The following is a 22,083-nucleotide window of genomic DNA, read 5'->3' on the forward strand; positions in this document are numbered from 1 at the left end:
TACGAAGCAATCTTTTTTTCACATATGTCCAGCATTGTGCGGGTCATCAAGTTACAGCAGCAAAGGATCCACAACAAAAACACGACAGGAGTGAAACATAGAGAAAATGGTAAGCAAAGTAAAAATGCATATAAATACATAATGAATGCGTTAAATATATAAGTACGAGTTTATCAAGCTTCGGCAAGCTACACAGTAGTCCCTCGATACAATTGGCACGTTAACATTGACCACACCAAGATAACACCACACAGTAGTCCCTCGATACAGTTGTCACATTGACATTGAACTACCTCATTGGCAGAGTAACAGCTGACAGCCACAGGCAAGGGCTGAGCAATGCCAGAGCGACGCTGAATATTTAGAAGGCTGCACGTAAAATTCATCACCTCCTCCTCCTCATCGGTGTCGTCGTCTTGTAACTCCGCACACAATCACAGCGGTGCCAGTCAGCAGCGCAAAACGGTGGTGTGTGTGTGCACGCAAAGGCCAATCAATTATCTTATTTACTGTAGAATCGTGGCGTCGCTAACACGCCCACCGCGTGTTGTGTGTGGACAAATGTGTTTATAAGCAACAGCAGCAGCAACAGCGGTAGTAGTAGCAGCACCAACATGAAACAGCAGTAGAATCATCCCCTATCTGCAGTAGCAGTAGCCCCAAGTGTCAGCAGCAGCAGTCGCAGCAGTAAGATTATCAATCTAGATTTGGAGCGCCCACTTCAGCAATTGTTTCTTGCTGTGGTTGTCCCACCTGATGACGGACGCTTTTGTTGCGCCCGAAACGTCGTGACATAATTTATTTTATTTTATACCTACGTGACTTTACCGAAAGAACCATAGAGTGAGATTATCGTCACCGTAAACACTAGGGACGCCACGGTGGCGAGATGTTAACTACCTCGTCTGGTACGCAGTATAGGTCGTGGGTTCTATCCCGATCTGACGCCTGCTGTATATTTGGAGTTTTCTTGTCTCTCTCCCCGTGGTCGCGTGGCTTTTTCTTCGGGTCCTCCGGCTTTTCCCTCCACATTTAGCAACATTTTTTCAGAGTATTTGGCCGCTATAAATTACCACGTGATAAGCCGCTTTGTTGAGCGATCATTTGTGGCCAGGTCGCGTCTGAAACATAAAATAAGATGTCGTAATTTTTGTTTGCGGCAGCAGTAGTATCAGCAGCAGTCGAAGATTAGCGGCTGTTGCAATGCGATAATCTATCCAGCTCCTGCATACGAGCCGAACTGATCGCTCCATCTCCTGTATGTACATACTCTCGTGTGTATTCCCTCCTTTAACTGCCACTCCGTCATTAGTCTCGACCAGTCGTCATCATCCTTCATCGTGACGTTGTCCTGCCCAAACCCATTAAAATGAAGAGCGTTACTCTTAATATTATGTTCAAACACTGACTGGTTTACTCCCGCACACATAATTAATTAAGAACAGATTCTTGCCAAAAATCCCAATCTGGCAGGGCTGAAAAAAAGAGGCTTTCCTTTGTAAATAAGCGCTATTATTTTTATTCTTATTATCTCCAATGTGTTTCAGGTTGTACCACGTGCTATTCGATATGATGTCCAACGTTTTGGTTTCAACACGTGGAGCAAAACTATTTCTTTCCTCCCGTGCGCAAACCACACACACTCAAAAATAAAACAGTCGTTGGCCAAACATCTCAAAAGCAGGAACCTTCTTTAAATGAGCATTGAGCATCAACATATCCTACGACAAAAAAATGCGTGATTTTTTTTTTGTTCCTTGGGCTCTCAGCGGACTTATTGGCCGGAGGAGCAGAGAGGCATTCCGTAATTACAATTCAAGCAACGTGTGCACACCGAAGGGCACATCGTTTTTTTTGTAGTGCGCAATAAACACAATTCCCCCGTGTATGGCCCCGTTATCGCATAAGTGCAAAGCTACGCGGAGCATCACCCATAAGTGGTGCGGGTCTATATATATATTATTCAGATTACAGAGCAGGACTAGGCTCATTGAATACGGCCCCCACCTGCATCTTCAGTTGATATCGCGCTTGCCCTCCTCTCACATCAAATAATGCGGTGGGAGAGGGGGGGGTTAAAGAAAACATTCAGTGCCAGAAATGAATGATAGGGTAAGCAACTTGCAGCAGCTTCGGGAGAGACTGTGGCCGATGGAAGCGTTGTTGGTGTGATCAGGAAGAAGCGGATTGTGATGGGGTGGGACGCGCCTGTGAGGGATTGGAGACGACAGGGTAAGCTAAACGAAACTATTATTCTACAGGGTGCTTTAAAAAAATGTGAACACGTATATGGGACTAAGGTCTCTCCATGTAGCCTTAACAGGCAAGTGCCATCAGCGACCCGACTCATGAAGGCCGGCATGGCATGAGAGGTGGTGGGGCAGCGCCAAGTCTCGCTGCCTGTGTCTCCATCAATGCTGACACTTACATACGGCACCAGGTACTAATTTAAGGCTGAGTCAATCTAGGGGAGGCCCATGAGACAGTTCAAATGTTCACAACTGTTATTGGTCGTGTGCGGGCTGGATCATAGCGCAGTGCGTTAACCACCCGGTCTGTAGCGATTCTGCCCGACCGCTCAACCACACTGCGACATACACAGAAGAACCCAATGCGTATGAGGGATGTTGCGAGACACATTATATCCCTATACAAACAACGTGAGCAAACTACTCTATAGTCCTAATGTTCTTCTGAAATCGATAATTGGATAAATGTATACATATGTGCGTTAGCCCATTAATCAGTGGAATTAAACGTGTGAATTCCGTGATAGAAAATCAATTGATAAACCTCCATGTGGGTTTGGAATCGATAATTTGCCACACAGACACACATTTGATTGCTCTGTTAATATTTTTTCCCTAAATGTATTTAAACTATGAGGGTGTGCTACCTGCTAAAACTTGGTTCTTACAAATAGCCATGAATTTAAAGAATAATGGAACAAAACCTGAAAAGCGTGCAAAGTGGCACGGAGAGATGCATGCCAGGCATTGCATTGGGAGACACGAGAGAAACACATGCATAGATTAATTATCGAACATAGACCAAGTTAATGATGTAATTCACACTGTTAAGAGACCTACGTGGGCGCCACGGTGGCGAGATGTTTACAACCTCGCATGGTGTACAGGAGGTTGTGGGTTTGATTCCAATCTGACGAATGCTGCTGTATATTTGGTGCTCGCATGTCCTCTCTCTCTCCCCGTGGTCGCGTGAATTTTTTTTTTCCCGAGTCCTCTGGTTTTTCCTCCACATTTAGAATCAACGTCACGCGTTTAGAGTATTTGGCTGCCTTCAATTGCCACGTGATAATCCATTTCGCTGAGATATAATTTGTGGCCAGGTCGCTTCTGAAAAAGAGCTACATAGCTCAGTGGGCCTTACCGGGTAAAATAAAATAAAAATAGACCACGTGACGAGAAGGAACGATGGACGGTGGCCAAGAATAATGACGGAGTGGCAGGCGAGGAATGGAACGCATCCGAGAGGCCGACAGATATGCAGTAAGTGAAACCAGGGGTGGCGGTGGCAGCGGCTTGCGGAGGCCTTCATCCACTCGTGCATTTACGATGGCTAGGTGATGATGATGATGATAATGATCATCATAGTCGTAATGCGGCTGCATCTCGAGACCATGTCCAATATCTAACACTAAACTCTTTTTTGTACTCTACCAGGTAAGGCCCACTGAGCTGTAAAGCTCTTTTCCAGAAGCCACCGGGCCACAAATGATAGCTCAACCAAGTGGCTTATCGCGTGGAAATAAATGCGGTGGGAAAAACTGGCGGACCCGGAGAAAAATCCAAATATACAGCAGGCGTCAGGATCGAGATCGAACCCACGCGCTCCTGCATACCTGGCGAGGTAGTTGACATCTCACATCGTCAGCCTTGTAAACCGTACCCATCTAAAAAAAAACACCCCGTGAGACTCAATGAGACTCTTCCCGCGGGGCAAATGCAAAGCTCCCATTAACTACACATCTCCCACATGGCGTTGTCTTGGGCCTTCAACCATTACGAAACCTACACCGCCCAACACAATTATACAACTGAAATCCTGAACAGAGGCAGGTGTAATCGAGACGGGAGGGGGGGAAGGGCGATGGGAGGGAGCTCTTATTGGTGACCAAGGCCATTCAGCCCCGCCCCCCCAACATCATCACCTGCCCCTGCCCCCCCCCATTCTCCGCCATTTCCCAATCGATATGCCAAACCCCCCCCCCACTCGTACGTTTTTTTTCGATGCAAAAAAATGCATGAGGGGGTGGTTTCCGTGGCCCGCATTCTCGCCTCCCCGCAGTTATCACGGCGCGGCGCAGACGACGTCGGATCCGAGTAAATCGCCACTCAGCTCACGAACGCAAGGCGCGCGCGGCCACCGCGTGCGTGGTCTTCTCTGCGCTGCCTCTGTGTGGTGCTGGTGGTGTGGGGGGAGCAGCAAGTGGAGCGGTGGGCGCGCTGCGAACCTCGCGACCCTTGTTCCTCCTCCTCCAAAAAAAACCCAGCTCGGTGGCCGCTCACGGCCCGGACAACGGTGACGATTGTCTGAATCGGTTCTGAGGCCTCCCCCTAGGTCGACTCGGCCTCAAACGAGTGCCTGGTGCGATGTGTAGTAAACATCGCCGCTGGGAGAGACAAAGGCGTGCCGGGCGTGGTGGTGCTGGCCACCCACTCCCCCTCGTGTGCGGTGCCGGTCTTCATAGATGCTCGCGAACAGCCCTTGCCCCAACAGTTTGTTCGTAGGGATCATAGGCTATACGAGGGGACCGTTGTCTTTGTAAATATATATGACGGTTTCTGTGTGATGTGTAGATTTGTGTTCGTGTGCAAGTGTGTGTAGGTTAGTTGTCTGTACGCTGTGTGCGCGTGTGTTACGGGTCTTTGCGTGGCTGTCGGTCTGGATTTTCTCGTTTGTACGTGGCGGATGTTTGGTGCTTGCTTGCCTTTGCAGTCCACATTGCCGAAGGGAGAGATCATTATCCTCATAAAACTCTAGGTATATGCATGGCTGTGTGTGTGTGTGAAATGGACGAATTGTAAAATAACGACAATCATTAATGCAGTGAGTGTTAAGAGGGCAGGCTATGGATGGGATTCGGATCAATGGTAGGTTAAGAATTAGAGATAGTGTTTCAAAAGTCAGTGTTTGAGAGCTGGTGGCAGGATCAGATACAAGTTTTCATCCAATACCATTCGCCACTAAGTGACGGTGACGTCACCTCGGCGCCTGTGCCAGGCTAGGTGCACTCTGAGGCCACGTGAAGTATCGAAGGCTCGCTGACTGGAGGTCTCGGGACAGACCCAGGTGCCACAGGTTGGCTGACCGAGAAGGTTACATCTAACACGCATGCACACAGTGCATGCTGCAGCGTATAAACGCACACATTAAAAACGTAACAATTTACAGCCCTTTATTAAACCACCGCTAGATCGAGGCCTCCCTACACCCGTGTTGGTCAATGGAGGTCGACTGATCAAAATTCACCACACTGGCCAGTGCGCATTGGTGAAGGGAGCCATAGGATTGGCGCAGATAACAATCTCTGCGGACGTTAGCCGTCGACGGAATTCAAAATGAGATATAGTTAATGAGCCCTGATCAAGATAGTTTATTTGTCAACGCCACCAGAGGTGGCATAACGTTGGCGGTTAGAATTCATTTAGGTGGCCAATAACGGTGACTTATGTAATAACCATTTGAAATTCGTGGGTTTTCAAATAATTCACTCTTATTGGCCGTGTAAATATTTTTTTTTAGGTTATGCTACCTTGTGGTGCAAATTGATGGTGACCCATTGGCTGTTATCTTGGTTCATAGCGTTGTGAATGAACCGCAGTGCAACACATCCTACATATACGCACTTTTATGTAAAAAAGACGTTCCTTCGATTGTAATTCTAACATATATTGCCATCATTTCAACCAGTGTCCCTTGAACAAAAAAAAAAGCGCCCGTGAAGTTCCCTTCACTCACTGACACCCGATTAAATAGGCTTTTTTAACATCCGTTGCTTATGTGCATTGTGTTGAAATCTGTGTAGGTTTCAGGGTTGTGTTGCATGGCTCTCCGTCCGATGTATTCTCGGGGAGTGCCGCGTGTTGTTTGGGATGACGGCTGACGTTTCGCTCCAACGGGAGCTTCTTCAGGAACACGCTGTCCAACGTGAACACACCACGGAGTGCTGTTCCGTTTAAACGGTTATATTCAAAGTGTATTTTTTGACCGTGTTCAATGAATGTGTCCTGTTGCGATTGCACAAGACCCCGGATCACGTCTGCCGAGAGTGTTTGGCCATTTATAACATCTCCATGGCAACACTATGAGGTGGAGAGTGGAGACGACACAACCTTCTGTGAAAGTAACTACTCTCCCCAAGGCACCGTCAAGTAGACCCACCGATATCTGCCACGTAACACGGCCGGCGTGTGTTCACAACCAAATGTTCATTCATTACCCCACCCACCACAGGGGATAGTGAATGGTGAGATGATAACCTGTACGGTGAAGTGGTCAGCACGATGAGCTATGAACCCGGCAACCTGCGATGGATCATTGTGGCGGAGAGGCACGTGAATGGGTCCTCCCATCTCAACCGTCACCAAACCGCATTGCCCAAGCACGATGAAGTCGGGTCAAACAAGCCCCACGATTGATATGACGTGGGGAGGCCTTCATCCAGCAGTAAATTGACAAAGGGTTAACAAAAAAAGTGTAATTATGACAAAACAATTATCATGGCTAAATGAATAGCAGACCAACCTGCAAAAATATAAAGACTATATTTAGGGAAAGAGCGATACTTTTCACATGAGCTGTTACTAACGGTACATAATTTATAGCATATTAAAAAAATATCAAACGTACCTCGCGTAACATTGAGTGGATGCGCTGCGCGGCCCCACTTTTGATATTCGTCGCAAACCGTTATGCAATTGTGTGGAGCGGTTTGCAATACATAATTTAACAGTGGTTATGTAAACATCGTACTAGAGAGAGGGAGGGACGGGGGGGGGGATAACTTGAGTGATATCCAACTCGCGTCGTGGATTTTCGAATGACTGCTAATGAAGGCATCGAGTGACCAATCACCACATCCGCATGCTCGGCAAATCGATATGTGGGACCCAATAGTAATCTCTTCAATTCATCAGCAATTTTTATTCAAGTGACGATGTGCGCCTCCTAAAAAGATTGTAAAGTGAACATTTTTTTGTATTTTATTGTTTCCCTTCTACGTGACTTTACCGAAAGAACCAAAAATATGAATATTTAAACATGCGTTGAAAACACATGTGCATATTTAAAACAAACATTAGTGCAGTAAAATATCTACCCATAAACATACAACATTTAATACGCTCGATAATTCAATTAAAGTTTCACAAATGTGGTCGTGATATGAAAGCACATGCAATCTTTCTGATAGTTACAGTGCTATACTGCATGAAAGCATTTTTTCTAATTTTCTCGGGCCGCATTCCTTCAACAGTTCTGCGTGCGCACGTGAAAGAGCTTCTTCAAATAGAAGACAATTAGTATAGGACGCTCATGGAATCACAACAGTCTCATATTAGAGACAAAGTTACACGCCCTCCATTGCCATGCAATGTCACGTGGGCAACAGCACACACGCCTGCGTGCCTTACATTAACCATTACCGTAATATCATGAACCCAAGGGTCACGTGCAAATCTGTGCACTCCAAATTATCTTACAACCGAAAGGAGAGAGACAAGACCTTCGGGTGCCCACTGCCGCCGAACGGCGATAAAATATTTGGACAACCCGTACAATAAAAAAAAGCCGTGCAAAGGAGGCACCCATACGTGCCAAGCCCTCTCAGATCGTCACAGGTGTTTGCACTGAGCCACGGAGATTTTAGCCCCAGAGGGGTCCCATGGCGCCAAAATCTGTTTCCCCATCCCGCCGCGTGCCGGCGCCAGAAATAGCCTCCATTGTGGCCTTGCTGGTACCACCGCAACGGGGCGCAACGCGCCGCTTAGATGAGCCCCCGGTGGAGCCAGCTGTGCGTGTTGGCGTGTGGGTGCTGCCGTGCCCAGCCCAGGATGATGAGAGTGATGCTCATCAGACACACGGCGACACCGAACACAAGCAAACTCAGCGCCTGCGTGAGAGTGTGAGGGGGGGGGGGGTGCAGAGAACGATCACAAAATATTTGGACAATTGGTACAAAGAATAAAAACTCAACACATTTGTCAATGACACTGCCCTGAAGAATTGTTAATCGGTTAAGTTTTGGGAAATGGTCCTTATTCATAGCAGGAGAGGCCAGAGTGTTTGCGTGAATAATAGGTGAAGACTGCACTATACACCATGGGGTCTGAATATAAATTTAGTTTAATGGTTGTGCAAAGTGCATTTCTTAAAATGTATTCCGTTTTTCCCCCGCACCTTCGATTCGTGCGGTTGGCTACGTTCGGTGCGAAAGAAGATGAACAGACATGCATGCAAGTTTCTTAAATCCCCTCCCACCTCCTTCAGAATGTCTGGCCAGCGTGAAAGCCTAGGCCAAAATACCCTTTCGATGGGCTCTCAAGAGCTTCTTCGAGTTGAAGCCCTTTCGCCCAGCAGTGGTGTGAGCGAGCATTTAAGAAGGCTGCACATCCACATATGAACCAGTACACCACTGTGGCTGCCGGTATTTTAAGCCACTTAAAAATATTGAGTTCATGACTCATCCATCCATGACACTTCCTTGCAGGGTATTAACAATGATTTACCCCCACCCCCCCCCCCGCCAGCAAGCAAAGAAAGGCATTCTTTAAATTACAACTTCAATTGTGCACTTACTCCCATTTTCTGTGGGCTGAGGAGTGGCTCCCGGCTAGCAATGATGTAGAACAGGGCCGGGAAGATGAAGAGTAAGCATGTGGAGGTGGTCGCACCTACAAGCGACATCGGTGAAAGGAGGAAAATCACCAAGCACTGAGATGAAGCAAAAAAAAAATACCATTCATTTACCACCATTAAAAACACCAAAATGTCTAGGAAGTGAAATGAACATCAGCGCTTCGTACCTTTTCCCTCTCTACCTATTACCAAATAATCCAGAAAGCTGCCATCACATCTCTGAAGCTAAGTCTGGTTGAGCCTGGATAGTGCTTAGGTGAATAATCGTCGTGCATGCTTGGTTGTCACACAGGCGGATCTGGGACTGTCACATGGTGATCAGCACGAGGGCGGTGTGTGTGTGTGAATATATCATTGTACTGTATTTCTACGCCCCCACATCTACACTCCCCACCTTCACCAACCAGCGTAAATCACAGCCAAATAACCCTCACAACAGGCGCATGCGTAGCTCGCGAAACTCATCCGGCAGTGGATTGAGATAAACACACACATGCATAGTGCCTCCCTAATATGACACTGCCAACGATGGCCTGCAGGGTACCATTCTCAGACCACGCACCACACAGTAACACCACCGTCCGTTTTCATCATTCACCCCGCTTGGCAGTGTTTCAGATATTCAGCAGGACGCGAAATTAAAACGCAACTATTTTCACTTTTATGTTCCCACGTAAGGCCCACCGAGCTATACAGCTCTTTTTCAGAAGAAACCTGACCACAAATGATAGCTCAACGAAGTGGCTTACCATGTGGAAATTTCCAGAAGCCAAATACTCTATAGGCGCGTATCTAAATGTGGAGGGGAAAAACCGCAAGACGCGACCACAGGGGAGAGAGAGAACACGCAAACTCCTGAACTCGTCCGCTGGCTCACCAATTCGCCAAGCTCGACATGAACACGCAACAAGTGCTGATCAAACTCAAACTCCATCCACCACCCCCCACCACGCGAAAGAAGAAAAAAATATGACCTCACCAACAAAACCAAACACCTCCTTAATGTTTGGGACGAAGATGGCCAAAATCAAGATGAGCGTGATGAGCGCGAGGGTGGCCAGGGTGTGGTGCAGCCACGAGAAGGGCCGCTCGTCAGCCAGGAGTTTGAGCACTGCCTTCCGAGCCTGCCGGCAAAGAGTCCCGAGAATACATTTGTGAGACGGATCCAGAAAACACGCACACACACACACACACATTCACTCGAGGGCATTTATAAGAAATCATTCATTGTAAGCACCGGAGTACTATGCACCTGCAATATGACAAATAGCATTTAAGTTCATAATAACCAGATTATAATAAGAAATAAATAAGTAAAATTATAAACTGCATGCAAGGATCTGTTATTATCGTAAATAAGAAATAACATTTATGCCCAGTCCCCTAAAAGGCTTTCTGAATCTGTGTTTTCCAGCAGCATTTTGTTTTTGAGTGGGGGTTAACTTCTCTGAGAATCGTCAGGAGGCCAAACGCTATCATAGCTCTGCCTTGGAAAAAAAAAACACTTTTTATTAACAAACAGCTCTCATGTACACGCATAGTGCTTTTGTCAATCCACTGCTGGATGAGGGCCTCCCATTGCTATGCAGGCCATGAGAGATCATACTTCACCACGCTGGTCAGTGCGGGTTGGTGAAGGCGAGCAGCATAAATGTGGGAGCAAAGAAGTGCAGCGCAATGGCTTTTGCTACACTGTCCTCTGCTTACCACCAAATTAATTAAGCATAACGCTTCTTAGAAAAAAAAGACGTTTCAAAGGGCTATCACCTTGTTATAAAGGATATGAATTAATTCATGAATCATGCCATGCGCGTCTTATAAAAGGGACGTATAGTCTCAAAAGGCTCTCACCTGGTTATAAATACTATGGAAATGAATGAATTTAATGAACCCAAATAAATTTGTCTCAAATAGCTCTTGTGGTTATGAAAGACACAAATTAATCAATCAATCATATCACGCGTCTTATAGAAGACTTTTTTCAAAGACCTTTCACCTTGTTACAAATAAAAGAATACGAATTAAGGAATTAAAATTAACAAAATAATTAAATGATTCACGCCGTGCTCTCTTACATGATCAGCTGGGTTGGTTGCGTATGGTGCGAAAGAAGTTCAACACAGTGTCTCACCGGGAAGTGGATGAGGGGCACGGTGAGCAGCACAGACATGAGGATGCAGAGGCGCACGGACATCACCAGCGAGTCGTGCCGTGTCAGCAGTCCGTACATCTCCAGCAGCTCCGGGCTCACGCTGCCTGTAGGAAAAAACGTTCATTTCACAAAGCGTCCCGACGCTGAAACAAGCCTTGGAAAAGTCCAAATCACTGCCGGCGGTCGAGACGTGCCAACGGTGGAAATTGCGAGAGCACAAATGGACTTGACCAGGTGCGTTCAGGATAATATTGCCGTCAGGGTAACATCGGTGAAAAGCGATACATTTGTATGTTGAACTTCTCTCGCACTGTACGCAGCCAACCGTCCTCATCGGAGGTGCGGGGGAAGGACAACAAACTAAACACAAAAAGCAGTTCCAAAGAAATGAGTTCAATCAAAATTTTTAAGTGCATAGCTCCAGTGGCTTCATATGTTTGAACCGGTCCTAGGTGTCCCTGTTTACCAACTCGCACTGACCAGCGTGGCGAATGTATAGTCAAACAAACTCCAAGACTGACACAGCATGGAGAGGCCGTTCATTCATCAGTGGACTGACAAAAGGGAAGTAAAATTTTATTTTTGTACGATTAGTGCACAAACAAAGAGCGTAAAAGAGCTTTGATGCAATACTCACTGTAGAAAGTCAGGTATCCGAAGATGGCAGAAAGGTAGTAGATGATAAAAGCCAGGGAGATGCTCGTATTCGCCACTTTCTGCATCTTGCCTGTGCTAGGCCTGAAATTGCAGACAGCACAGACGACCAAACCATGTCATCGAAGAAAAGAAAATAAATTACTCAAGTCCTGCCGTCTTTCTTTTTGAACGACAATCTTGAGTAGTCTAGACAAAGGATAAAAAAAAAACATCCACTCAAGCAGCACCAAACAACCTTTGCTCACGACAAACTGTTACAATCAGTCACTTGTTGTGCCATCTTCACCGCAAATCAATCACCACTAGACTTTGATGGGCACTAATTTGTTACTTTAGCCCCACAATGTACTTGTGTCCAAGTCTGTCATTGTTGCGTCTTTGATGTCAGGGTCACCCCGCTCACCTCTGCAGCTCGCAGTATATGGGCAGCACGGACGTGTGGCACAGGAAGGAGAATGCCATTGTAGGGATTGCGTATGCACTCTGCGAGGACATGTTCAGGTAACATCGCGGTGAGCAAACACAAAAACGTTGAACGGCGAGACAGTAATCCCAATGACTGTACATGTGCAGCCCTTTTAACATTTGGCTATCATCATCATCATCAGCAGCAGCATATGTTCAATCAATTTCTGGATGAATACCACCCCAAGCCGTCACCATCTCTCATGATCCAGCGATGCAACAATAGCACCTGCACACGAGCTGAATTCATTGCTATGTCTCCTTGGTGGACATCCTACCAGAGGCATTCCATCCCTTGTCAGTCGCCCCATCATTAATCATGACCATCGGCCATCATTCCTTCGAGCGACATAGCCTGCGCAAATCTTATCCAATATATTTTTTCAGGCCTTGGAATACTTTAATAAAAGCATCAGGGCAAGGGCTATTATTTAATACAGGCATGCTTAAATTTTGATTTAAAGCTTTCGTGACTGCAGTAATTCATATTCTTAGCTCTTTCGGTAAAGTCACATTGAAGGGAAACAATAAAATAATAAAATATATATAAAACAATAAAAATTCTCACGACACACCTGATGACGACCGTTTGTGTTATGGTCGAAACGCTGTGAGAATTTTTTTAAATATATATTTTATTATTTCATTGTTTCCCTTCAACGTTACTTTACCGAAAGAGCTAAGAATACAGGCATGCTTGTGATGCGTTAGTTATATTATTCTAAGTAGATCTTTTAAATGGCAGAATTGTACTCTGCAGTGCACCATTGAATGCATAGATAGCCAGGAAGCGTTAGAAAGAACTTCATGTAAATACTTCCACTTTGACTGTACATGCTCAACAAGTAGGAGGGCAAGGCACGTGACTGTGAGAATTGACTCACTAAACCGAATGCTGCTCCTTTTGTATATGTACAGTCAATCCACTGCTGGATGAGGGCCGCCCCAAGCCGTATGGGTCATGGGAGCTATTAGACCACACTTCACCACACTGGTTCGTGCGAGTTGGTGAAGTCGGGCAACACAGATCTGGGAGCATAGTACAGCACAGCAATGGATTAATTGCTCAACTGCAAACGACTCAAAGTGACATTAATGTGGCTTCCTGCACAAATTTGAGAATGGGGACTGTGTTGATCTCCTACTTGCGGTCCAGAGTGGTGGACATTCCACATTCCTATGCTGGGGATGAGTACACCCATAGCACGACCACCGTTGGCTTCCCAAAAATTGGAACTCATGTTATTCACTCTGGAGGGGTGAATGCCCTGACTGGAATGCTAACCCGGGCACTCAAATAAACTTTGCACACCAAGCCGTGAATGAAAACCGAGCACAGACGAACGACGCTGCCATGTGTATTTTTTTTGTGATTAATTTCGTGTCATTTTAAAAATTATTATTAGAATTCGATGGGGGAAACGAAATACACCGACCTGGAGGGAAAGTGTGAAGAGCTTTGGTGAACAAGCATCGTCAGATGAATTGCTGGCATTTGAATTGTAAAGCTGCAGGGAAAAAAAAATACATATACAAAAGACACATGAACATTTCTTCACATGGCATTTCAAAAGCTTAACTTGGAGGACATGATTTATAGAAATAAAAAAAAATCCAACAAACTTAAACTCACCGTATAGTATCCCAGTGTGACATTGGTGGGAGGCAAAGGACAGGGCACTGAAAACTTCTTGATGATAACCTGTAGGGCAAGTAGATGGAGGGGGTATGATTGCTATCATATTAATTTCCATTAGAATTCACAATCGCAACATTTTATCATAGCTACAATTATCACGGGATGCTGCAGTGGTACAACAATTAGCACACTGGACTGGCAATCCAGGTTACCAGTTTTATTCGATCTCCCAGCTCAGCAATGTTTAAACAAAGGCCAGGTTTTAAATATATATATACCCTGCTTCTCTTTTCCTGGCAGGATACATGGATGTATGGATATGCCACAGTTTACATATGGCGGAATATACCCTGTACCATATAAATAACCCAAACAGCATTGTATACCCATAGTCATTCATACGCATTCCTTAATCCACCCCCCCTACTTCGCACAAGAAGATCGCACAAGTGTTGTCACCACATCTACGCCTCTATTTAAGGAACGACGCAGGTGGACTTCTCCACAAATCTGGCTGTCGCCCGATGAAGCTGGTTGCAATTACCGGCGAAATGTTGTACACGGATTGTAAATGTTGTGGCTTGGCTCTCCAGCACACCGGTGGGCTGTACTAGTAAACCTGACTTGACATGTTCTATCTTGATTTGAAGCTTTCGTGACTGCAGCAAACCATACTCTTTGGTTCTTTCGGTAAAAGTCACGTAGGTAGAAATAAGATAAAATAAATCACGACGTTTCGATCGCAACACGAGCGACCGTCATCAGGCGGAACCGATGCAGAAGGACAACTGCTGATTTAGTCACGTTCTGTTTATGTGACAAACCTTACAAATTGGCTGTGTCGGGTGGTGGCGGGTTTAACGACACATTTATATATTTAGCCAATCTAATCCAAAAACACCTGTGTTATGGTGTCTGTAAAATTTTCTTAAGTGGAGACCTTTCTGCCAACAATGGACGTGAGCAAGCGATTTCAGGGCTAGACATTTGCCATTTTCATAAATGTATATCATCTCAACAAGCTGCAAGTAAGTATAGTCAAATGTAACTTCAAGGAATTAACTACATGATAATAGGTTTTTCCCCTTTTTTCTGGCAACAAAACAGGTGCTAAGATATTCTTGGTTCTTTCGATAAAGTCACGTAGAAGGGAAACAATAAAACAATAAAAGATATTATTTTATTAAAATCATATTTTTAATATCATTTTTATTATATAAAATATTTTTTTAATAAAATAATATTATTTTAATAAAACAATATTTTTATTAGAATTTTTATTATAATAAAAATAGTATTTTATTTAAAAATTATAATAAAAATATTATTGTATTGTTTCCCTTCTACATGACTTTACCGAAAGAACCAAGAATACGAATCCCTGCAGTCACGAGAGCTTTAAATCAGGTGTTAAGATGTTGAAACACCAAACTGAAACATTTTACAAAGAATCATGTCTGCATTAACCACAATACTTGTGGTCAGAATGCAAACAAAAAAACACTGATAATATATGCATTGTCCTTGAAACTGATTGGTCCACAACAGAGACAGCTTTCTTTTGAGCCTCGTCTCAAACGGTGTGAGACCAGAGGACGCCAAAAGGCGCAACACACCGGTGTGCTGTACTAGTAATGAATCGCGAGAATATGGTAATGTTGGAAGTTGCCTTGGTGGCAATAACGGCTTTATCGCGGATTATAAACTATTTATTTTCAACTACTTTTTATTTTACGAGGTCAGGCTCACTGAGCTACAAAGCTCTTTTTCAGAAGCAACCTGGCCACCAATGATAGCTCGTATCACGTGGCAGTGTAAAGCAGCGATGTGCTCCAAACGCATGTTTCTAAATATGACCAAAACACCCCCCCCCGCCCACCTTTTACTTTAAAATACATTGGGGGAAAATGAGATCTTACAATCCAGAGAACATGGTAGTTTTCTTCACTCTGCCAATAAAAGGTGTAATGTTGCCGTTTCTTTGAAGGACTAGGAATACATGCCAATATGGAACTGCTGCCAAATCACATTAGCATCAGTCTGCAAAGGGCACTGCACGTAGATTCGTCATGCCCTTCCACACAAATAAAGTTTCTTCTTGGGTGGCTGAAGAAGAGCGTGCAGCGGATGGGGAGAGGGGGTGGGAGGAACTGATTGTGGAATGGAGAATATTCTTGTGCGATTTACCACAATGGTAAAGAACAGCATGAAGAACACGGAGACGCAGCTGACATAGCCGAGGAACCCTGAACACATCAGCAGAGATCAATACGACATCATAAAACACAGGAAGCGCGGCCACAATAGCGACGGAGACAATAACATTTACTTAGCTTCGTTCAATTCGAGTCCATCATACCCACTTGGTCAGGTCAATGACGATCATTTATGGGCAGAGGTAATGGTGATTAAATCATCAGCTGTGCATGGCTCCTGCTAACAGACGACACTGGATCAGGCTTCGTCTGCTCATCAACAGAGACACGGTTCGTGTTCCGGGGACATTGAGAAAGCGTGCTCGTCGCGGGTCCTGCCAGACTACTCAATCTGCAATTGACTTAGCACCATCAATACCAATGTCAACAAATTACTGAAATTCACTAAATGTGGGCGCTGTGAATCAGTGCCCGTTTTTCGCATTGCCTTAAGCACAGAAAAAAAACACACACAAACCAATTTTTGGCAGGAAGGCCAAGGGAAGCACCACCAGCAGAGCCAGCAGCAGCAGGAGGTAGGTCCCATGCATGTACCAAGCACTGCAAGCACCAAACACTTGCGTTACACACAACAGCAAAATCAAATGCCAGTCGATGAGGGTGCTAATCAGACAGTACTGCTTGGGTGCAATTTTAACAGGAAAAGTTAAACGTACTTTGCTGCTGGCTCATAGTTCAAGAAGCCCCTGATAACCTTTGGCATCTCAGACTTGATGATGAAAAGATATGAAGACATTGCTGAAAATCGGAAAAAAAACAGTATTAAACACATGAATCCTAAACATATTTCAGTTCATGTGCACATCATATTGCTTGAACAAAAGTGGGCTTAGGGAGAGAACACGCCTTTAAGGATGAAACTCACCTGAATGATGACTACTGTGGAGATGAAGCAATACGATCAGCTCATATGCTGGAAGGTGATGGGGGTTGGGAGGCTTTCAACCAACAGTCGATAGGCCATTTCTGTCGATGATGATGGTGATGATGATGATAAATACTACACCAGTAAGCAAATCGGTACGGCATGCAAAGCAGCCATCAACGTGTGATTAAATTAAGAAACCTTAAAAAGAAGCATTCCCAACTCACCGCCTATATTCTGTAGGATAATAGCACCAGCTGCCATGATCTGCAAAGGAAATTAATAGAGGAGTGATAAGTGCACTTTACAAGTGGTAGACATCTGGCCTATATCAGCTATTCACTACACCACTACACCAACATTATGGTAACACGAGGCAGTGTGTGTGGCAGCTTCATGTGGGTAGAAAACTCACCTTGCCTTTTCTGCCAAGGGCGAGTGTTCCCAGATCTTCGTAGGAATTGACACCTGCAAGTTACGTTTCATTAATGTCTTGTTTGATGTGAGTAAATAAGGTACAGCAGTATGAATGCACCTGCGATTAGCACGGTTGGCTATGTATGGTGCGAAAGAAGTTAAACATACATATATAAATCAGTATAACACATAGGCTTTCGCAACCAATATAATCCATAATTAGACGTTTTTGGGTTAGATCGTGTAAATATAAATGAGCGATGATGTTCACATACATTAATACCTTTCATGAGAATCTCCTCTGTTAAGTGCAGAACCAACTTGAATGTAATGGGTTTTTTCGTGCAGTCATTGACATGCAGGCTGAGACCGTAAACCTGCTACACTTGAGAATCCAGTTTAATCAAAAGTATCTGCCTGAATTCAAACCTAGACCATCAACGTTGCCAGCTCTGCACTCTGACCACTGAGCCACCTGACCACCTGAATGTCTTTTGTCTCCAGAGCGATGATGCTCACACACTGCACCAGGTGTAAATTTAAGGCCGAGTTGAGATATCACGTCCCTCTGAAGTTTCCCCATTGCCAGGCATCAAACCCAGGTCATTGTTGTCGCAGTGCAGTCAGAAAATCGCTACACCATAGCACTGAGGAGACAAGGGTGGCCGAGCATGTTCCTGGCCACACTACCACCTTGTGTACCATGCAGGCCTCTATACAGGGGATCCTTGACACACATATACAAGTGTTGTGTAATCACACCTGATTGCTGACAAAGTTTGAGTAGCAGGTGAATGGAGTAAGCAGCCAGAGAGGCCACAAGCACGAGTAACAAGCTGTGAAAAATAAGAACAAAAAACACATACTGGAAATCATGACAAGCACATAATTCAAGTTCCAATTTGAGGCGCACATTAAGGGGATACATGATGGGTTGAATAATATGGGCAGCAGAGGGCGGTGCGCCTAAAGCCATTGTTGTACTATACATCTTTGCTGCCGCATGAATGCTCCCCACCTTTACCAACCCGCACAGATCAGTGCGGTGAAGTACGGCCAAATAACACCCTCCCCCCCCCCCGACGACCCGCACGGCGTGGTGAGGCCCGCAGCGGAATGACAAAATGTCTATACACGTGCCAAATAAGCACAGAGCATTCGGTTTGGTCAGTGAATTATTGTACGTATCATCTGCCTTGTCCTCCTACTTGCTGAGCATGTACAGTCAAAGTGAAAACGTCTACATACGAGTTCCTTGTTTGCTTTGTTCATTGCTTCCTGGCTATCTCAGCTTAAAGTATTGCACTGCAGAGCACAATGCTGCAGTTTAAAAGAGCTACAGTGATTAATAGAAAACCTAGCGTATCGCATGCATGCCTGTATCAAATAATATCCTCTCTAATCCTTACAGTAATCCTAAAGAAATATCCATTAATGCTATTACGCGTAACACGTTTTAAGCGTGAGTCCCAATTTTGGAATCAACGCTAGTCAGAGCTTTGACCCAGATTATTGCTAGGGATCGGGTTATAGCATTCGTATTGACTCTAGGAAGCAACTATATCTTTTTCAAATGTGGATCAATGACTATGCAGACAAGGACAATACCTTAAACACCTCGGCACTAATATCTGAATTCCCCTATATCACAGTCTCAGCACTCGAAGCACAACATTGCAACGTGAAGTATTATAACCCAGATACGTGGGTTTTACGGTTAGAGCCAGGCGTGTAGATGCAGTACCAAGTAGTAGCCCAGTTACATTGATTAGGAATAGGGAAACATTTTGATTGGTAAATATCGTCAGAAGTATCCGAAGGACGAGAATCAGGTTGGTTGGTTTGTTAAGGTTATGGGTAGTGTGAGGAGTCTTGTTGACTAGGGTTAGGGTTAGACATTGGACTAGTATTTGGTTGAATGTTGTGGTTAGGATTCAGGGAGTGCGAGGCTCTGGATGGCTGGTGTGGTCAAGTTTAGAACTAGTAGCTGGATGGTTCGTGTATTTCGGACTTGGGATAGGGCTAGGCTCTGGCTGGCTCTAGTGTGGTTGCACTTAAGGGTCTGGCTAATTTCTGGGTAAACGGATTGTTCCTTTCTGGGATCCTTTTATCCAATATCAAGATGTTTGTTTGCATGTTTTGCCACAAGCATGTGAGGTTAATACAGACCTGATGCCTTGTGATAGGTGTCGAATTGGTGTTTGAACATCTTAAACCCTGTATTCTTGCCAGAAATGTTAAAGCCTATTTATTTTTTTGTTTGCTACTTTGTTTTACTTTTTGTTCGCCTTTCACTTTAGAGTTCAAAGTGCCACCTGCCAGCCCTTCTGGTCACACACAACATGCCAAAGATCCCCCTTACAGCCTTAACAGACTATTCGGGCAAGTGCTGTTAGTGAGGACCTATGCAGTAATTTATACATAATTAAGCCACTTTGTTGAGCTATTATTTATGGCCAGGTCGCTTATGAAAAATAAGTTAATACCTCAGTAGGCTTTGCCTGGTAAGATTAAAAAAAACTGTTATTTGTTTAGCGTTCCTATACTTTGCAATCATATCGTGTTTTGTAGTGTTTGTTGTTGTAACATTCTGACCCGCCCCTACTGGACATGTGAAAAAGAGCTTTATAGCTCGTTGGATTCTGGGTGGGTGACCAGTACTACGACCTCACGGAGACAAAGACACAACAATGCATGCACACCTGAAGAGCACGATGCCCGTCTGTGCCATGGCGTAGGCGAGACCCAGGATCCCGCTGCCCATGATGGCATGCGTGAGGTTAAAGACCGCCAGGCCAGACGACGAGCCCCTGCATCGCCGGCCATCTGCATTCCTGTGCTGGAAAACCGGCGAATCAACAACGGCAAGGGGTCCAAAATCATTTCCTTAATCCTTTGTTTCGCAGGTCGGCTCGCAAGTGATATAACAGCAATACGATGCACCATGGAATGGTAATCGTATCGTGAGATTTTAAAATATATATCGTTATATCGCTATTATCGTTACTTAATTTCCATCTCTCTTCAATGTGCAATTTGCCGGCAAAAATAATTGTTGCAACATTACAAACTCAATATTTAAATTTGTAAACAGCATGTCATTAAAGTATTGCTTTGTAAACATATTGTCGTGGTTTGTAATAGAATGGACGACATGATAATTATTAGACAAGACTCGTTGCAGGCTTATGTTGGGTGAACTGCAGTTGAACAACGTTTTAAAGTCATCTTTACTTGGACTGCAATTAGAGCCAAGCACGACAGGGGGATAAATAGAACAAAGGGGGGCGAGAGTGACCAACATTACCAGTGGGTCAACTTTACCAGGGGGTCATCATTACCAGTGAGTCAACATTACCAGTGCGTCAACTTCACCATGGCGGTCATCATTACCAGGAGGTCAACATTACCTGGGGGTCATCGTTACCAGTGGGTCAACGTTACCAGGGGGTCAACATTACCAGTGGGTCAACATTACCAGTGGGTCATCGTTACCAGTGGGTCAACATTACCAGGGGGTCAACATTACCAGTGGATCAACATTACCAGTGGGTCAACATTACCAGGGGGTCAACATTACCAGTGGGTCATCGTTACCAGTGGGTCATCGTTACCAGTGGGTCATCGTTACCAGTGGGACAACATTACCAGTGGGTCATCATTACCAGGGGATAATCATTACCAGTGGGTCAACATTACCAGAGGGTCATCATTACCAGTGGGTCATCGTTACCAGTGGGTCATCGTTACCAGTGGGTCAACATTACCAGGGGGTCAACATTACCAGGGGGTCAACATTACCAGGGGGTCAACATTACCAGGGGGTCAACATTACCTATGGGTCAACTTCACCAGGGGTCATCGTTACCAGGGGGTCAACAATACCAGTGGGTCATCGTTACCAGTGGGTCAACATTACCAGTGGGTCAACATTACCAGGGGGTCAACATTACCAGTGGGTCAACATTACCTGTGGGTCAACTTCACCAGGGGGTCATCGTTACCAGGGGGTCATCATTACCAGTGGGTCAACATCACCAGTGGGTCAACATCACCCGGGGGATCATCGTTTCCAGGGGGGGGCATCGTTACCAGTGGGTCATCGTTACCAGTGGGTCAACTTTACCAGGGGGTCATCGTTACCAGGGGATCAACATTACCAGTGGGTCAACATTACCAGTGGGTCAACATTACCTGGGTGTCAACATTACCAGTGGGTCAACATTACCAGTGGGTCAACATTACCAGTGGGTCAACGTTACCAGGGGGGGCATCGTTACCAGGGGATCAACGTTATCTGGGGGTCATCATTACCAGGGGGTAATCGTTACCTGGGGATCAACACAGATGACGTGAACCAGGGGAGGAAGATCTTCCACTCAATATTGAAGGCTTTAACCACCACCACGAGGGTCCGTGGGGTGGAATCATCGCACTTAGGGCTAGCTTATGAAGGAGCTCGGGGGGTGGGGGGGATGGTAAATATTATTCAGGGGGATCAAGAGGCTTCAGATCCCCTCTGAGCGAGGTCTCACCTCGTCGCTCGCCCTCGTCAGCAGAGGCCGCTCCTCCTCCACCTCCTCGCGGGACGTCGACGCGGTCCGTGCTGTCCACTTCGCGTCCGACCGCGTCCCCATCACCAACCGCTTCGCCGTCGCTCCGACTTCCAGCAAGAATAAGCGAGTCAAGGAGAGAACGAGGAGAGAACGAGGAGTTTTAAACTCAGCAGCCGCGGCGAAGGCGAACCCGGCGGGCCCAATGCGGAAGCGACAGCGGGGGGCTTTAAACTCCC

The 22,083-nt window shown here is 45.4% G+C and overlaps 1 protein-coding gene across 2 annotated transcripts; it reads right to left on the bottom strand.

The window, feature by feature from the left end:
* Positions 1-7,140: 7,140 nt before the first annotated feature.
* SLC38A6 (solute carrier family 38 member 6) lies at positions 7,141-22,083 on the bottom strand. Of its 2 annotated transcripts, none has more exons than XM_032963853.2 (16): positions 21,827-22,083; positions 19,994-20,125; positions 18,054-18,127; positions 17,290-17,342; positions 17,102-17,141; positions 16,666-16,747; positions 16,467-16,549; positions 15,981-16,039; positions 13,788-13,856; positions 13,591-13,662; positions 12,093-12,172; positions 11,670-11,770; positions 11,012-11,136; positions 9,860-10,004; positions 8,821-8,915; positions 7,141-8,134 (listed from the first exon to the last, which is right to left on the bottom strand). In XM_032963853.2, exons 2-16 carry the CDS (start codon positions 20,053-20,055, stop codon positions 8,009-8,011), a joined length of 1,266 nt encoding a protein of 421 aa, XP_032819744.1. In that variant the 5' UTR covers positions 20,056-20,125; positions 21,827-22,083; the 3' UTR covers positions 7,141-8,008. The 2 variants fall into 2 exon arrangements, with proteins under 2 accessions (XP_032819744.1, XP_032819743.1); XM_032963852.2 differs by having other exon boundaries at positions 19,994-20,130; positions 21,827-22,082.

The sequence above is a fragment of the Petromyzon marinus genome, chromosome 31, assembly GCF_048934315.1.
Source record: "Petromyzon marinus isolate PM22_M1 ecotype Great Lakes invasive population chromosome 31, UKy_Petmar_22M1.pri1.0, whole genome shotgun sequence".
NCBI lineage: Eukaryota > Metazoa > Chordata > Hyperoartia > Petromyzontiformes > Petromyzontidae > Petromyzon > Petromyzon marinus.

Excerpts from the sequence above, each read along its gene's own strand:
- SLC38A6 (XM_032963852.2), bottom strand. The coding sequence starts at position 21,928 with ATGGGGACGCGGTCGGACGCGAAGTGGACAGCACGGACCGCGTCGACG. Across the intron at positions 17,142-17,289 it reads CCCTTGGCAGAAAAGGCAAG|ATCATGGCAGCTGGTGCTAT; the intron begins GTGAGTTTTCTA and ends TTTCCTTTGCAG. Across the intron at positions 16,550-16,665 it reads AACTATGAGCCAGCAGCAAA|TGCTTGGTACATGCATGGGA; the intron begins GTACGTTTAACT and ends TGGTGCTTGCAG.